Genomic DNA, 19,441 nt, shown 5'->3' with positions numbered 1-19,441 from the left:
ATTCCAGTGTTCTTGCTGGGATAATCCCGTGGGCAGAGGAGCCATGCGGGCTATAGTCCATGAGGTCGCAGAGTCAGACACAACTGAAGCGACAGAGCATGCGCACAGGGAAGAATTACAGTGTCCTTTGTCCTGGGATGCTCTAAAATAATCATGACCATTGACTAGTTAATATAGTTGTGGCCATGGTAGAGATCCCAGAAATGTGACAAATTGAGTCGCATAGCTCAGCCCTCACACTCATGCAATTTCTTTTTTTTTTTTTCTTTTTGAGATAGAAGACGGGATTCTGGAAACAAGCAGCCTCTTGGGATGTAGTGCATGGATAGTTCGCTACTCAGAGGTGTCAAGTAAATCCCTCTCAAGTAACCAAGGTCCCCTGGGTAGGCCTGGGGCTCAAGTAAGAACTTATCTTAATCTTTTGTCCCCCTTTTTCTTTCAAGGGGGAGTCAGGGAGGTGATCAGGTTGAAATGGGCCAGGGAGGATGGGTGGGTTGACCCTGAAGCTGTACTCATACAAAAGCTTACTCTTTACTTTGATTGTGCATAAACTTGGGATGGTTTGGGATTGGTCACCACCCTCTCCTTGGGTAGCTCTTGGTTGTCCTTGATGTTGATTTTCTTTTCCAAGAGCATGGGTGAAGAGAAGAGCTGGCGCACACTTCTGATGTGACTGTGGTTATTAACTGTAGAGTTGACAGGACCATTTCACCCATGGAAATTTTCCGCAGAAACTCCCACCACAGACAGTTATTTCAGCATCATTCAGGATTGCTTGAAAGTTAAGTGAAAGTTAAGTCGCTCAGTCGTGTCCAACTCCTTGTAATCCAGTGGACTGTAGCCTACCAGGCTCCTCCGTCCATGGGATTCTCCAGGCAAGAATACTGGAGTGGGTTGCCATTTCCTTCTTCAGGGGATCTTCCCGACCCAGGCATCGAACCCAGGTCCCAGGATTGCTTAGTTGCCTGTAAGTCCTTTTCTCTCCACTATTGTACCCTTCTCTTTGGGAAGTGACTGTAACAAAGAGGATATTGTGCATAGGCCCAGAGCGTCCACCAGGAGGTGGGAGAACCACAATCCTGTAAAATCATTTAGTCCATCGGCCTTATTTTTCAGATGAAGAGACTGAGCTCGAGGGAACTGAACTAGTTTTGAACAAGTTCACATGGCTAGCATGTGGAGTTAGGACTTCCTAAACTGCCTGCGTAGGACATGTGTTCGAGTGAGGGCGATAGGAGTGTCAGATAACAATGGAAGTTCACAAGATGTCTTCCATCAAGGCAAAAAAAGAAGAACTAAAGACACTGGATTTTCATTTCCCTAACCTGCTTGAATGGTTTTCCTCACTGGTTTAGTCTACTTTTATTCATTTTTAACGACGTATTAGGCACTTGCTCCTAAATTGAATGCCTATGTGTGTTTGATACAGGTGCCACTAGAAGGCATAGAAAATGCATAGCTGGAGTTAAACTCTATTCTCTGTACCATTTCTCAATGAGCAGTTGAATATGCATAATAGATTTAAGCAGTTGTAAAATATTTACCTCAAAAAGCCTATGCCATTGAAAATGCTGCCTTAGACTATAGCACTTGCTTGGTATTCTTAGTAAAGAACAACTGAAACACGATCAAGTTTTATAGAATTTTCCCCAATAAAACAACACTAGAAATATCTTCCATGTGTCTATTTAGCTTTGATTAAAAAAAAAGTAGTACATCACAGAGATTAGATCACCTTCAGGCCAATCCCTTTTTGTAAACTTCTCTATTAATACTCAGCTTCTCAATAGAAGAATTTGCTAAAAAGAGGTTTATTTCTATTTTCTGATGTTTAAAATTTCAGGTTTCATAAACAGAACACAAAAGGAATAGGAAAATAAATCTACAGTTAAGATTATATAGGAGGGATCAATGAATTCACATTTCATTGTCTATCTGGAGAGAAAATTACTGAACAGCAAACACAGATGATATATCTAAAAGGCAGTCTATACCATTAGCATCGAAGTTAATTTGATGGATTCCCGCCCCCCCCTCCACCCCCGTTTTTAAAAGCACATTGATTGGCTGTGTGAGTTGTCTTGTTTGACAGTCCCTTGGACTGCAAGAAGATCCAACCGGTCCATCCTAAATGAGCTCAGTCCTGGGTGTTCACTGGAAGGACTGATGCTGAAGCTGAAACTCCAGTACTTTGGCCACCTGATGCGAAGAGTTGACTCATTGAAAAAGACCCTGATGCTGGGAGGGATTGGGGGCAGGAGGAGAAGGGGACGACAGAGGATGAGATGGCTGGATGGCATCACCGACTTGATGGACATGAGTTTGAGTAAACTCCGGGAGTTGGTGATGGACAGGGAGGCCTGGCGTGCTGTGATTCGTGGGGTCGCAGAGAGTCGGGCACGACTGAGCGACTGAACTGAACTGAACTGGTATCTCATACACTGTCAACCATCTTTGAGCCTAAATGAGCTTTTATTAGTCCTGCAGAATCTTTCACCGCATCTGAGGGCTGTGGTGAGGGAGCTAAGGCACAACCTTCCACTTTCTTTCTCGGCTTGTTTGCCAGCCTGCCTCTAGAAAGCTCCCCCTCCCTGCCACCAACCACTGCAAAATCTCATTTGTAAAGATAAACACATCCACCATGCCAGCTTGAGATAAAATTCCTGCTAAAACCAGGTAAACCTGATGCCTAATTACTAATTTGCAGCTTCCTTTGCCCTTTTCTTAGCTAGTGAGGGGCTACCTTTGTCTGATGGGAAGAAACACCATTAAGAGACGGCTTTGCTGTTACTCTGACCTGGGTTCACTGGCTCACTCTGCTTTTAACAAGTTTTCTAACTTTTGAGACTCAATGTTTTCACTTGCAAAATGGATGTACAAATACTTATATAACAAGCATAAGAGGGTTGTTATAAGCATTAAATATATCTTGGCACCATGTAGGTGCTCAATAAAAGGTAATTAAATAACTTGTAACAACTAGGAATGTTATTAGGTAATAAGGAGATGAATAACTTTATGATATAAATTATATTGATAATAACAATGATGATGATAAGGCTTATGCAGGACAGATACTGTTCTAAGCATTTTCAAATATTAACTAATTTAATCCACATGCACAGGTTGGGGTTATTCTTGTCTCAGGTTTGCAACTGAGACTCAGTTTAGGTAAACTGACTGAAGGGAAAGCCACAGCCAGGTTTTGAACTCAGGCTGTCCGACTGCAGAACCAAAGTTCTTAACTCTGTGCATCACTGGGGCCCTCCTGCCCACAGAGAGGGTTATGGTGCTCAAGTGAAATGAATGGAAGTCTTTTAGGTGATGCAGGAAAGCCCTGCGCATCACCTTGTTGCGGCTCCGGTAGGTATCTCCATCCGACGCGCGGAGGAGTTTGTGTCCACCAGATGGCGGTGCCGTTTTAACGAAATGGGAACCAACGCAATACTTAGGCTTAAGAGCCAGCTAAATTTGAGAGCTCTCGGAGGACAATCTAATTGCATCCCTAAAAGTCTGATGGAAGAAACCTCCAAAATTTACAGCAGATCTAGAGATCTCTAGAGACTAATAGTATTTTGAAATAAGAAAAAATAAATGCTAGTTTATTTTGGGGTCAGTGTCTGTGTAGAAAATCTGGATGGATTTGGAGATTCTCTAGTTCAGGCCAGAAGGAAAATGACCTGGGTAGAGTTACCTGAAGTTCATGTTTTTGGCTGCAGTTCTCTTTCTATAATACCTCCTACTGATTCTAAATCGCAAAGAAACTGTGATTTAGATATTAAATCACGAAGATTTTTGAATTCTTAGAAGTCTTTCCTTTTTCTGTATGGAACAGAAGACTGCCCAACAATTGTTTCTGCTTCCGTATGTTTTAAACATGTGTTCCGAATCAGTAGCAAACTCAGGCACTCAGATACTAAGTAGGATAAAAGCAAATTATGGTGCCTAGTTCCTTTCCCTTTTAACATGTTCTCTTGGAAAGACTGAGTGACTCTACTTAAACAGACTGTCCTCTATTGACTGACAGTGCAGTCTGTGGATATTAAGCTCAGAGCAAATAGTGGGATAAAGGATAAGCACAAGAACTCCAGAGTCAGATAGCCTGGGATGGAAGGTGGCTCTATCCTTTAGTAGTCAAAGGATATGGGCAGGTCATGAGACATCTCTGAGTCTCTGTTTCCTCATCAGTAAAATGGGAATAATAGTTTTACTTAAAAGATGCTTGTGAAAATTAAGTGTGTGAAGTGCCTGTGACATGGTCCCTGCTTAAGGAGAGAAATCTAATGAATATTTTGTTATCAACGCTGATGGGCAGTTTTCTACGTCCCTCAGCTGTGGATGTTGTTACAAGGGCTTTGTCAACCACTTCTTTGCTCACTGCCATAGGCTGAATTGCTGAGAGAGAGAAATAACGTTTCAGGTTTTGTAACTGTGTCACATCACTTCTTCCTCAGCCAGATGGTAGAAGTAGCCAAGATACATATGGCATGTCCTTCGTTATGTGTTCACATCCACTTTATTTAAAACACTCGTAGGCTTTGGGCTCCTACTCACTGTTTAGACAGAGAAGGTGACTGAACACGTGGTGGATAAGTGAAAACAGCTCAGAGCTGCTGAGTGCTTACCGAGTTCCAAATGTGGCTCTATTTTATTATTATTATTTTTTTTCGTGGCTCTATTTTACATGTATGAACTCGTTGAATTCTTACAACAACGGTGAGAGCTATGAGCTAGTACTTTTTGCGAAACAAATAGAATAAGCAAACTGGGATTGAGAAATTTGCTTTCCAGCTCAGAGAATAGGCCACAGATCCAGGATTTGAATTCAAGTGGCCTAGAATCTTTTTTTTTTGGTCCTTGTTTTTGTTTTTTTTTTTGACCATGTCAGTGCGATCGTAGTTCCCCAGTCAGGGATTGAACCTGCAGTGGAAGTTCCCCTGCAGTGGAAGAGCAGGGTCTTAATGACTGGATCACCAGGGAAGTCTGCAAGTGGCCTGGTTCTTAACCGCTCTTTTCTGCTACCTCTTAGGGAGAGATCTGAGGAGGCCTCAGACTTCTGAGCTCCACGCTGCTTTCCCCTGCGCATGGAATACTGCAAAGAAGCCTGCTACAGCCACTGCCTGTGAGGTCCTCCGGGACACGGTTAACAGGCAGCTCTGTTACCCAGGAGGGTAATGTGTTAAACCTATATCCATATTTTCATGGCAATTACTGAATAAAATCAACCGATCAGACAGTTAACAGACTCCTAAGCTTAATAGGGTAAAAGAGTTGTGAGGAGAGAAGACAGAGAACCTAGGCAGATGCAGTCTTGAACACCGCTCCTTAGCAAGGACGCTGCCGAAGCAAGAGGGTAGCGTTGCTCAGGCAGCTGTGCCTGGGGCTTGCCCCAGTGGGGCTTATTTGTTGCTCTTCTGTAACTACAGTCTTTTTTTTTTTTTTTTTTTTTACACTGAACTCTAGACTTTATTTGGATTCCACCAAGTTTTTCACATCCTCTTTACATTCCAGATCCAAGGTGGACTATACTCTTTCTAGTGCCAGTAATTCGGACTTTATTCCAATGTAAAATTCTTGAATTGAGATTTACAAGAGCCTTAGAGGTCTTCTGGTCTATCCTTCCACCTCTACACAGAAGGAAACTGACATTTGTCCCCAGTTATCTTAGCGAGTTGGAGCCCTGTTCATTCACTTTCTTCTGCATACTGCTTCCATATCCCTTAGCTATTTCACTTTTAATAGCATCACTTTGAACACTTGCTGAAATTTTGTTTATACCAATAACATTTTTTCCTTCAGTGATGAACCCAGATCCAACAGATAGCATCTGTTCTTTACAGATAGCATCTATTTATAATTCCTTCTTTCTTCCTTTGCTTGAAATAAACTTTTATGGGCCTTGGGAACAATGACAGTTATTAGACTATATTTTAAAATCAATCCGTTTTCTCGTTAGAAGTCATGAAAGCAAGTGATTCACCTTAGACCTAAGAAAATGATCTTACTAAATAGCACCAAGGCCACTTCAAAGCAGAATTTCCCAAAACGCGCTGGAAGATGTCCACTTACCGATTTCGCTCATTGTTATCCCTGGCGCTAACTGCCCGTTGTTGAAAGAGCTATAGGTAAACAGGTTGGGAACGGATGTGAGGTCATAGATGGGTTCTTGCTTTATCTGCTTGATCCCAGTCATGTCAAGTCCTGACTGATCGGGGGACGGCTGGCCGGAGTCCACGCTGTAGTAGCCCTCGGACTTGGGCAGGTCGATGACCGGTCCGCTGGCGTACGTGCCGCCGGCCTCGCTGCTCAGCGTGCCGAGCGCGTTGCTGAGGCCGCCGCCGTACACCCGGGCCAGGGCCTCCGCCTCCCCGCCCTGCTGCTGCCGCTGCTCCTGCAGCCGCTGCTGGTGCTTCTGCACCTCGGCATACAGGCTGTCTCTCTGCTTCTTGGACATCCTCCCGAACTTCACAGCTGGCGGGAGACAAAAGTGGAAAACGGCACTTGTGGTCATCTCTCTCGTTAACCACTGGGAGTTCAAGAGCTCACGATGACTGGCTCACCACCGTAAAATGCACAGAGTCCAAGTCCCGTCGCCCCTGAGTCCCTTGTTTTACACTCCACATTTGATGAGAGGTCATATTCAGGGCTGTCTGTAATGGTTTATGTGCATAGTGAGAACTGAGTCTAAGCTAGGGAGAAATTGAAATACTCATAGATGTATTTCCCATTGCCATGAAGTTAGAAGGCATGCTTCCTTGTTCTTTCTTACTTGTGGGGAAAACAAAATTCACAAAGATCTCAAACTACCACATAGTGTCTATTCCAATGTCAACCAACACTCATCATTAACTTCCCTCCTAAGTGTTAGGATTTCTGGATTGTCAGCTAAGACCCTATAATTTCACTATTTTCTAAATAGCAGGTTGGGTAAGACCAAGGATGTAGAAGAGGGTGAGAAACACAATTTTAAGTAAGCCACATCATTTGCCTTCACTTCTCTATATCCGAGTCTCTATTTCTGCTTTGCAAATAAGTACATCTGTATCATTTTTCTACATAGGAGCCTTTACACAATATTTACTTTTTTTCTTTCTGACTGACTTCCCTCTGTATGACAATCCCTAGGTCCATCACTGTCTCTACAATTGGCACAATTTGGTTCCTTTTAATGGCTGAGTAATATTCCATTGTATATATGTACCACATCATCTTTATCTATTCCTTTGTTGATGGAAATTTAGGTTGTGTCCATGTCTTGGCTATTGTAAATACTGCAGCAATTGTAGTATCTCTTTTTAAACCTCTTTCCAAACCTCCTTGCTTTAGATTTCTATACTCTGTAGGTGAAATGGGCTTCCCTGGTAGCTCAGCTGGTAAAGAATCTGCTTGCAATGCAGAAGACCCCAGTTTGATTCCTGGGTCGGGAAGATCCCTGGAGAAGGGATGCCTGCTCCAGTAATCTTGGGCTTTCCTGGTGGCTCAGATGATAAAGAATCTGCCTGAAGTGCGGGAGACCTGGGTCCGATCCCTGGGTTGGGAAGATCTCCTTGAGGAGGGCATGGCAAACTACTCCAGTATTCTTGCCTGGAGAATCCCCAAGAACAGAGGAGCCTGAGCAACTAAGCAAGCTGGGTGAAACAGATATTGTAGTGGATCAGTTGCTTTAATACCCCTGATGCTTTTTGCCTATTTGCCTTCTCTTTCTCATATAAATTTGCGATGCCCTTACATTCTGTGCAGGCATCCTGCTCCACCCCTTTGGCTCAGGGTCATGCTCTGGGCCCATGGGACATTGATGTATGTAAGCTTTCCTGGTGGCTCAGGGGGTAAAGAATCTCTCTGCAATGTGGGAAACTTGGGTTTGATCCCTGGGTTGGGAAGATCCTCTGGAGGAGGACCTGGCAACCCACTCCAGTATTCTTGCCTGGAGAATCCCCATGGACAAAGGAACCTGGCGGGCTACAGTCCATGGGGTCACAAAGAGTTGGACACGATTGAGCAACTAAGCAGATACACGTGTGGAGGGCTTCCCTGGTGGCTCAGTGGTGAAGAATCTGCTTACAGTGCATGAGTCACAGGGGACACAGGTTCGATCCCTGGGTCACCAAGATCCTGTGGCGGAGGGCACAGCAACCCACTCCAGTATTCTCGCCTGGAGAATCCCCATAGACAGAGGAGCCTGGCAGGCTACAGTTCATGGGGTTGCAAAGAGTCAGACATGACTGAAACGACTTGGCATGCACGCACACACACAACACAAACAGAGGCTTAAACAGTGCCTGTGAGATTGAGTGCCTAAACTAGTCTGCTGGAGGATAAGAGATGTGAAACAGGACACAGCCATCTCAGTCAAAGCCAACTACACTTCTTAATTGTAGAACTAACCTGGAGCTGATAAAAGATGTGGGAACGAACCCAGACAAGACCCTACATTTAACAATTTTAGGTTCAGAATTCTGCTGTTATGCCTCTTCCAAAAAACTGACTTATCAAGTCACTGAACAACTTAAATATTTTCAAAGAAAAGACTTAAAATTCCACTACATTTTGAAATTATCAGTCTTCATCCTAAATCAAGGACTTTGCTGACAATGGCTTCAATATGAGTTTAGAATAAATGTTGCATTCATTTCAGAAACATGGATGAGCCAGTTTTTCAGTTTTATGTCCCTTTCTATAGTAAGTGGTGACATATTTGGGAAAAAAAATTTACGGCCCTTGCCAAAATAAACTTACTGAGCTTCCCTGATAAATAAAAAATTCCTTCTCACTATTTGTAAATATATTTATTGTATTCATAGGCTTATTTTTAGCAAAGGCTATATTACTGTTATATATTTTCAAGCAGTAGCATTCTTCTTTCCACTACCCATTAATCAGTACAGCACGTGTTTTAAGTGTTTGCCCCTCTCAAATTTGAATTATTCTGTTAATGAGATTCACTTGAGTATGGAGGCAGCCACTTGTTAAACTGCTAGCTCTCAAAGAAACTAGCACAGTTCTGTATACATTGCAAGTGCTTCATAAATATTCAACAATGATAGTATTTGCTTGTGACGTGCTCTTAAACCTGATTTTGATCCCACAGTAGCAAAGAACTTTACGCAAATGTATTGGAAACGTTTTCAGGTCTATTTGAAATGGTAGGATTTGAAATGGAATGTAAGTTTTTGGAGTAATTATAAAACAAAGTTGCAAACTCTGGGAGATAGTGAAGGACAGGGAAGACTGGTGTGCTGCAGCCCATGGGGTCGCAAAGAGCCAGACACAACTTAGCGACTAAACAACAACGATAAAATGAAGCCGCTGCTTCTTCAAAGATTACTGCTTCCTACCACACAACTAGACACAAGTCTTTTGTTTCAAGAGGAATTTAGTTGTTGAACTATCATCTGTGACTTTCCATGGTCATTTAAAAAATTATTTTATCTTTGGCTGTAAAGTTCTTTATGTTTATATCACACTTCTTATCAAGGAAACTGGTCTTAATTTAACATTTAAATGTCAAGGATATGCCTTTTTTTTTTTTTTTTTTTTTAGGATATGCCTTTTTTATAGTGCTTTAAGATTTGTAGAAATAATCCAATTCTGTCTACCGAAAGCTAGTTATAATTTTGAAATATTCTTTCTCATCCTCCTCAGGTTCTACACCAATAGAGCATCCTGTGATAATGGAATGTTCCCTGTGCTTTTGAGTGTGGTAGTCACAAGCCACATGTGGCTTTTGAGCACCTGAAATAGAGCTAGTATGACTAAAGAACTGAATTTTGAATTTTATTTAATTTTTTAAAAATTCATTTGAAAAAATTTTTAATTGGAGGATAATTGCTTTCCAATGAATGTCGTGTTGGTTTCTGCCATGTAACAATGTGAATCAGCCACAATTATGTATATGTTCCCTCCTTCTGGAACCTCCCTCCCACCCTTCACCCCATCCCACCCCCTAGGTTGTCACAGAGCACTGGGGTGAGCTCCCTGTTTTACATATGAGCTATCTGATTTACATATGCTAATATATATGTTCCAACGCTACTTTCTCAGTTTGTCCCACTGCTCCTTCCCTTGTTGTGTCCACAAAAAGTCTAAATTTTATTTAATTTTAACAAATCTAAATGTAAATAGTGACGTGCGGATACCATATTGGACAATACCATGCTGGATAAGAAGAAGCCAAACCTGTGACACCTGCCCCTGTAGGCAGCTTTCATGTTTTCATAGAGACATGCCATTTGGAGGACACATACTTAATTATTGTAAGGTAATTACCATGTTTTCCTTTTGGGGTGCAGTTTCTTCCTACTGATACAAAAAATTTTCTGTATATTTTTTTAAAAGTAGTACTAATACAACTGGAAATAGTTTACACAGAAGATTCCTGTAGCTAACATTTGTGAAGGGTCCACTTATAAAAGAAATAAATACAATAGTGGAGAAGATTCAGTGGGTTATATACATGCCATCACTTCACACATACATGTACATGCAACACCTTCACCCTTTAATACACATAAACACTTCTATCTTTGCCAAGTGGATTTGGCTTTTGATTCTTTGCCAATGCTAAATTTGAGCAAATTTGTTACTGATGAGTTTGTCTTCTACTCATATACCTGCTGTGGCTAATCCACCACTATAGAAGCTGAAGTTCAGGAGAGAATGAAAGTCCAGTGGAGTCAACAGTTACATCAAGCTGTCTACTAGTCGTCATGTTGTTTCAGTGACAGCTATAGTGAAGTAAATAGTCTTGGAGACAGGTATAACTTATAGAGAGCAAACGCCAAGACATCAAAATGAAGATGCCACTTTATGTCTGAGGGAAGCTGAATGGGGTGTTATGTAGAAAGAAGTTTGATGTGAGACAATTTACTATGGCTGCTGGTACTACTGCTAAAGCACTTTAAAGATGCTTGCTTCATCTGCAGAAGACCACCTCTCATTCTTGAGCCCTTATAGACATGGTTAATCAACCGTAACCTCAGGACTTTGTAATCCTTTGATTCCACATACTAGGCATTACTAATCAATAGGAGATAAACCCTATTTAGCTTCCCAGGTATTGAACTTGACACACGTGTGTGTGCTAAGTCATGTCCGACTCTTCGTGATCCCCTGAACTGTAGCCTTCCAGGCTCCTCTGTCCATAGGCTTTTCCAGGCAAGAAATACTGAAATTTTTGCCATCTCCTACTCCAGGGAACCTTCCTGACCCAGGGATCAAACCCATGTCTCCTGTGTCTCCTGCACTGGCAGACTGATTCTTTACCACTGTACCACCTGGGAAGTCCATTCCCAAGTATTAGTGTGACTTACTTAGTTTATAAAGTACCCTTTATATTCAAGGCTTATAACAAACTTGCTCTATACACATGATAAAGAAGAATTTGTTTTCCCTTAGAAAGAATAATATTTTCCTTCTGTTGTACTTCCTTCTCCTCATTCCCAATCACTTCTATCACCCCTTAGTATTTCTTCTCATCATCAGTTTGGCATAAGACATGTTTAGGAGGCAATTTGGAAGATGTTCCTGGAAGCCTCAGGATTGTTTCTAGACTTAAAATCAAGAAGGATCATTATTCTTAATCCTCAGCATCCTTAGGTACTGTATTGCTTTTACTTGCATAGAAGTTTATGCTGCAGTAAATTTCTTCCCCCTTGAGAAGGAATTGTGGCTCTATCCATAAACAATCCTTCCCCTACCAATATATTTCTTTTATGTTGTGAGATTCAGATAATCTCTTTTGCAGGCTGATGTCACTAAATCTGCATTGGACCAAATACCCATCCCTTGCCCATGATTCTGCTCACCAGCCCACACCAATGTGACCTCTCATTCTAAATACATGCTTCCTTTTATTGTGGGAAGAAGCACCCTTTCTCAGTGGGTTAGTCTCTCTGTATAATTGTTAATGGAGCTTTTCAGATACTGTCAATTATTATGCCACCTCCAAATTACAAAAAGGAAGTACAAAATCATCAACTCAAGTTCCCACAGAATTTGACTAAATAAATTCTGAAAATCATTTAACCCCTACCTTACACTTTCTTCCTTTACTAATGTGTAAGTACACAGGGCTACAAATTTACCCTAAAGAGTAAATGTATGTGATTAGCAAATTTAGAAAAGCAGATGAAAAGATCAGCTAATAGAAAAGTTTTGGAAACTTAATCTCTGTAGCTCTAGAAGATACCTATAAACTGAAGGGCTCAAGATCAGTTTCTTTTTATTTTTTGAGTCAAATATATCTTATTGGTATACTTTTGTCCAAGACAAATTTAGGTGAGCTGGAAATTAGAGAAATGGTAAGAAAAATTCAAGATGCAACTATCTAGAGAATGTAAGCTAAGAAGTAAACAGTGTATATGTTTAGGTATCTTCTAAGCAGAGCTAAATTTATCCAAATGACCAAAAGGCCTGAATTTATTTAATAGCTTATAAACCCCTTCATACTAAGAGACAGTGAAGGCAATTAGCTAAATTTCTTTAAAATCTAGAAATATTTCTTTTTCTTTTTTTGTCCATACCACCTCGAACTTCATTAGAGGAAGTGTGACCAGAGACACAGAAATCACAATGATTCACATAGATAGAATAAGTATCAGGGACTTTGTCTGTGTCTCAGACTCTACATAAAAAGTATTTTCATGATTCATTCAGCAAACACTTAGGTGCCTGCTTTTAACCAGATCCTGAGGATTCAGTGGGAACTAGACAGAAATGACCCCAGGACTCAGGGCTATTCATAATCCAATATAGGAGTGCTATGGCCAATGTCAGTGTGGAATTTGTTTAGCTGAATACTTAAAAACGGAAGCAAAGCTAGATGAAATTCTTTGTGTGAGCTTATTTGTCCTCTTTCATTAATCTAAGAAGGTGCCAAGCCAACCATTTGGGTTGGGTGTGATGATAATGTGCACACATGAGTCTATTCTGAGAAGGACACCATCTACACAACCCTTCTAAGACATAGAGTTCTGCTACAGCCTCTGCTATCTTCATCTGAATAGGCCACATTCATTGATGGAGCTTTTGGGCTTCCTATGGAAGCAAGTTTTGTTCCTTAGCATCTCCACAAAATAAGCAACTTGCGCACTAGTCAGGTTTACCCAAGTGGTCCAGGTCTGCCTGGAACTTTCCAGTTTTAGCTCAGAAAATCTCACATCCCAGGAAATTCCTCATTCACAGAGAAACCTGGAGAAGTGGTCACCTTTCACTCTATGTGGCTTTCACCTAATCTAGTTAGCACAGGTTGCTCGGTGAGATACAGGAAAGTCTTTCCTTTCTTCCTATTTCATAGGCAAAATTATATATTTATATGGTCTTACTTTTCCTCTTAATACACTGCCAGCATGTAGCTTTCTTTACTTTGGATCCCCAATTCTCTTTGTCTAGAATTCTTCCAACCCTTTAAACAGATTCCAGCAAAGCATCCATTTGAAAACCTTTAAGTAAGAAATAGGAAGGCAATGCCTTACCATCTCTTGACATTCCTAGGGCAAGACACTTCTGCAGTCGGCAGTGCTGGCAACGGTTTCTGTTGGTTCTGTCAATTAAACAGTTTCTCTGCCTCGGGCAGGAGTACGAGGCATTGTTCTGCTGGCTCCTCCTAAAGAATCCCTAGAGGGAGAGAGAGAATGGGAGGGAGGTAGATTTATGAGAAGGGACCATTAACATATACTACAGTGAAAATAACTGACTTCAATTTTTAAAACTCTTTGGCTACCTCTCCTTGGATAGCTTACAGACATTTCTATTGGCGAAAACGTGGACTCTCTGCCAAGATATGAAGGTATCATTCATTCATTCATTAATATTTACTAAAGACATCTTTGCTGTTCTGTGTGAAGTAAAACAGAACAGAGTTCCTGCTCCCAAAGAGCAGTGAAAAAAGAGTGGCAGAGGAGAGTGTCACATACAACAAAACTTGTTGGGAAAATGCAGTTGTGTCTGACTTTGTGATTCTATGGAACATAGCCCGCCAGGCTCCTCTGTTCATGGGATTCTTCAAGGCAAGAATACTGGAGTGGGTTGCCAAGCCCTCCTTCAGGGGATCTTCCCGGCTCAGGAATCGAACACATGTCTCTCAGTCTCCTGCATTGGCGGGCAGGTTCTTTACCACTAGCACCACCTGGGACAATAACACAGGCTTATGTCAAGGCTGTGTGAGTGAGGAACTTGGGGTACTGAGGAGTGTGGCTTCAACAGATGCCACTGTCTTCCTAGTTCTTCAGATGCATTTTCATCCATTTGGAAATTTTTGTATTTGGCCAGAATGTATCTGGAAGGTTGTATTTCTAACCAATGCTGTACCTTAGGGTCAACCACATCTTTTGAATAAAGGAAATATGGTTTATAAACTGCCAATTAAAAAATAAACAATAAGTAAAAGCTGAATGAATGTCTTCTGCTTGATCTTGTTACTGAGTCCAAGCTCTCTCTGTTTGCAGCAAAATAGGCCAATAAATCCAGGAGACGACATGTTGAGGCAAGGAATACAACTTTATTTGGAAAGCCAGCTAACAGAGAAGATGGCAGAGTAGCATCTCAAAATAACCATCTTGTTGGGCCTGGATGCCAGGTTCTTTTATGGATCAGAGATGGGGGAGGTAAGGAAGCAAAGTAAGAAGACAATTTAATTCTTGCAACCATCTCTTAGAATGGCAAGTCTCAGACAGGCTGATGTATTAGTTTCACTTCCTTACAGTCATTTCTTGGGTGGTGTAAAATGGAATATCTCCTGTTATATTAATAAACAAACATGCCACAGCTATCTGTGATTCCAGTCCCCCAAATGTGAATTTCAGAGCCAAGCCACGTTGGGGGCCATTTCCCACACAAAGAACTCAAGACTATCCCAGCCCTTCACAGGCGGGCAGGGTCAGGCTATCTTCCTGTGAATCACACAAAGGCACCCTAGCCCAAGGGTGGGGATGTTGATGAGGAGGGCATGTCTCCCTGAGGCAGGCCATCATGTATGCCTCTAATGACAAAAGGGCACAATAAACGCTAAAGCCTCAGAAGTAGATCCGGTGTGGAGTCACAATTAACCCATCTCGGTTACTGTCAAGCAAGTAAGTTTAGGTCTTTCTGATACAAAATGAGCTGCCTTGGACCATACATCACCCTTATAAATAAATCCACAGCTAAGTTTATTGTTGTTGTTTTTCCCTAATTCTTTGGCTACAACCCACATTAGTTATCTTAGCAAAAATCCTAAATAAACATTTTCTCCAGAGATATGAAAGTTTCCTTCACCCTTTCATTCACCTATTTAATGTTTGCCTCATCACTCCTTGCTCTTGAATTGCAAAACAGCAAAGGTGCAAAGTGCTACAAACAAATAGATTTACCAAGAGAAATGTTAGGAAAAGATAACCCATAGTATCCTCTCTTGGAAGCAGGAAGCCTAGAAAAGGTTCAGGAGGGCTGCCCAAAGCCCACGATGCCCATCTTGCTGAGAGGTCTGGAAGTGGACACCTGACTTCTTCTGTCAAATAGCTTTCATGCTTCCTCAGCTATTAATGGGAGGATAGAGCAGGGCTGGGACTAGGGTGAGGCTGGTGAGGCAACCATCTTGGTCACATATTTAAGGGTTGCCAAAAGATGTGGCACTCAGGATAAATATTTTAACACTGATTTTAAATGTTAAAAAATCAACATTAATGCAAACCCCTCAAAAATTTAAATAAAAGCAGAATTTAAATTATCGATTTTCCTTTTGTCTTGGGCTTCCATATGGCTTGGCAAAGCCCTGCAACAGAGAGCTTGGCCAATCTTGTGAAAAACTCAGAAAATGAAGCATGGCCAAGTATCTCCTCTAAAAGGTTTTGTGTTTATAAGCCCCAAGCCATTCAACAAGGACTAATTTTGCCCCCACAGTTCCAAGTGTATTATTTATTTAATGGACCAGTGGTGGCAAAATAAGATATCCAACTGTCCAGTTTGGAAGAATTCACAGAGCCCTTAAACAAGAGATCACATCCAAGCCCCCGGGGATTGAAATGATGTACTTCATCTACCGTGAAAGCTGTCAGAAAGTATAACCTCAGTCCACTGGTCCTGATTAAAGATGACTTGGAATTTACATTTTACAAAAAAATTGTGCGGTTTTTATCTGTGGATACTCTAAGTGCCACTTAGCAAAGGAGTTGACAGAAAAGACTTTTTTTGAAGTCACAGCTACAGCCCTAATTTAAGGCCACTTTGACATTAATTGTAAGGCATTTCTTGCTTATCTGTTGCTCATTATTGCAAATGAGATTTTTGGCATGAAAAGGAGGTTTCGTTTTAAATTTTTATTGAATGAAAAGGAATATGAACAAGTGCACACACTGAAATGATGTTTTTTAATGTGAGTTGTTTATGCTGACCCGAAAACAGGATTATGAAAATTCAGAGGTTGATACTAAATGTGCTGACATTGATATCTTATTCTGAGCAGAATTTCTTGAGTTTGCTATTTGGAGAAAAATGTAGCATATTTACAAATGTGGGTTTTCCATGAAATAAAAAAATTTGTGTGATGTACAATGTCATTTTGACTAAAACCTCAGAATATGCTTCAAAATAACAAACACAAATTCTTTGATTGTGGGTTCCTTCTTTAAATAGAAAAGATGACAGGAACCTAAACACTTGTTCTTGGCTATTGACCTGCTGGAATATATTTGTTAAGTAGTTCAATAGTTTAAAAATTACTGCTTAAAACTGTTTAGCTCCTTAACATGACCACAGATTCATATTTTGAAATCAGACGTTTATAAATCCAGCTGTATACAATGAAACCAAACATTTCCACTTTGACAGTGGTCTAAAATCACCATCACCATGATGATGGTGTCAGTCATTCAGTTCTGTCTGACACTTTGCGACTCCATAGACTGTGTCCTGCCAGTCTTCTCTGTTCATGGAATTCTCCAGGCAAGAATACTGGAGTGGGTTGCCATTCTCTTCTCTAGGGCATCTTCCTGACCCAGGGATTGAACCTGGGTCTCTGGTATTGCAGGCAGATTCTTTACCATCTGAGTCACCAGGGAAGTCCCCTTTCCCCCCCCCCCCCCATGGATAGTGTATAAACTAGACCAGAGCTCTTAAAATTGTATAATAAACCTACACAGTGGGAGTGATTTCACTGGAGAGGGGTCTGATTCCCAAATTATTCTTTTTTATGAAGAAAATTGTCTATCTGCCTGGAGGAAGAACTAACTTACTCTAAGAGAGTAAAACAAAATGCTGATCTGTAATTTTGCTTTACTGTTTCATGAGATAAGTTGAGGCACATTAAGGTGGATAACATGCAATTCTGAATTATAAGTCTGCAGAAGAACAGAATACAAGGCACATCTCATGATATTCAAACATGGATTATTGCTTATCACCTCTAAAGCAGGTGGTATGTTGCTGGGTTAGTACATTTGTGTTATTCTTCCCCCTCTGCATTCCCTCTCCTGACTTTATTCTCATTTATTCGTTTTGTTTTTTTTCCTTTCCTTCCAGTTTCAATTCCAGGAATTATACTTCTTCGAGACTGTTATGAAGATACTGCCAGTTTTTCACATAGCATGACTATCTGAGTTTCAGTACATTTTGTTTCATTTATATCTGAACGTCTTATAAGATTAAGGGTGGTTTTTAGAATCTGTGATTGTGCCACATCTCTTTCATTTTACTGACCTTAAATTAATGATTCACTCAGCTTGCATCTTTGATCAAAAATATAATTGCTTTTGCCAGTAACTTTGCCAGTCTATCGATTTCCCCTCCTGGACTATAGCTTCATTTCATTTGTTCTGGTTACACAGTGCCCTTTAAAATTAGTTGTAGAACTGTTTTCATTTTCCCCTTGATATTTAGTTTCTCATCTTTCCTACCTTCTAGGGATTGAATTTAAACATTCACTCTTAAATTTCAAATTTCTCTTAAAGATTAGTCTATGTTAACTGCTATTCCTCCAGTTTTAAGATTTTAAAAATCAACTTGCTTATAGGAATTGGAAGAATTAGTTGGATTTGTCGTGGAGGGGAACACTGGACTGAGAATAAAAAACAAACAAACATGTTTGTTCATGTTCTCTCATGAACTAGATCAGTGATACTGGCCATATGACATAATCTTGTTAATAGCTCAGGACCTCTTTGATGAAATTGAGGCAGATTATTTTTAACTGACAAGAGGTTATCTGCTCCACTTTTAAGATTTCATCCTTCTAGTTTTTTTTTTTTCTGAAATGTGAGAATAAAGGATAGTCACAAGTGTATTGCCAATGTTACCTTGACTGCTTTCTCAAGCAGATAAATAAATACAGCTTTAACTTATAGTCTTTATTTTAAACTTTAATGTTGATATAAATGTGGTGGAGTTTACCGGACACAAGACTGTTAATACAGCTCATCAGTATTTATATTTTGGTAAATGTAAATAACTGAGGCTTTTAAATAGCAATCCATTTCTAAGCAGCTCCTGATGAGTTAGACAATGACAAAAAGGTGAAAGGCCAAATAACAGAAAATCAACCCACCCACCACCAAGCAAGAATTCCTGAGTGTCAGCAGCAGGATAGGAATCCTTTAGCAGGCCTTTCAAAGGCTGTCGCCTCCTGCATTGTGACGCACACAGACGCCTGCGGCCAGCACAGACGCGGTCAGCTGTGCCTGGTAAGGCCCGTACCTTGCAGCCTTCACACGTGATGACTCCGTAGTGGATCCCAGAGGACTTATCGCCACAAATTTTGCATGGTATCACTTCGATTTGTGCTGAAAGGGGAAAACAGACAGTTTTGAGCTTCCAGAGTTGTCTTCCTTTCACCCTCCCATCTCCCTCCTCACTGCTGCCATGACTCAGTGTTGAAGACTCAGGGTTTGGGGGTGGGGTGTAGGGTCACCTATTCCATCTCAGAGGCTTCTCTGAGCTTCTTCTAAGTAACTGGTGGTGGCCAGTCCCTCAGTCGGATCTGACTCTGCGACCTCATGGACTGTAGCCCGCCAGGCTCCTCTGTCCATCGGATTCTCCAGGTAAGAATCCTTAAGTGGGTTGCTATTTCCTCCTCCAGGGGATCTTCCCGACTCACGGATCTAGCCTGTGTCTCTGTGTATGCAGCAGAGGGATTCTCTATCACCGAGGCACCTGGGAATCCCTTTTAAATAAAGGGAATCCATTTACCATTCTTTGTTTTGTTTTCCTTAACCTAGAAAATATAACCAAGGACTAGAAGTTTTCTAGACTTTTGCTTTCATTGTTTTTTCCTTTTCGAACTTCATGTAGTGTGACTTAAAAATCTCTTGAACCTGTGGTTTTGGTTTTCTTTTTGTACTTCAAACTTCAAGTCACTGAGAATGATCACACTACCTTTTTCAATGATATTTTAAATGAGTAAATAAAGCAAAACTAGAAGTGGTAGAGGTGATTTCATACACTATATGGCTGGAGGTTTACTTATGAAAATGTC

At 40.9% G+C, this 19,441-nt stretch overlaps 1 protein-coding gene across 1 annotated transcript in view; it reads right to left on the bottom strand.

Moving 5' to 3' along the window:
• The window catches only part of RORB (RAR related orphan receptor B), a 48,871-nt gene extending 30,122 nt beyond the window's left edge, over positions 1-18,749 (bottom strand). The window contains exons 1-3 of the mRNA XM_065907842.1: positions 18,664-18,749; positions 13,473-13,614; positions 6,070-6,471 (exon numbers count right to left, since the gene is read on the bottom strand). Coding sequence (XP_065763914.1) covers positions 6,070-6,471; positions 13,473-13,485 — 415 coding nt within the window. The 5' untranslated portion in view covers positions 13,486-13,614; positions 18,664-18,749. The remainder of the gene's footprint in view (positions 1-6,069; positions 6,472-13,472; positions 13,615-18,663) is intronic.
• Positions 18,750-19,441: the final 692 nt, after the last annotated feature.

Source organism: Muntiacus reevesi, chromosome 17 (genome assembly GCF_963930625.1).
Source record: "Muntiacus reevesi chromosome 17, mMunRee1.1, whole genome shotgun sequence".
NCBI lineage: Eukaryota > Metazoa > Chordata > Mammalia > Artiodactyla > Cervidae > Muntiacus > Muntiacus reevesi.
This window is presented reverse-complemented; position numbering and strand designations above follow the sequence as displayed.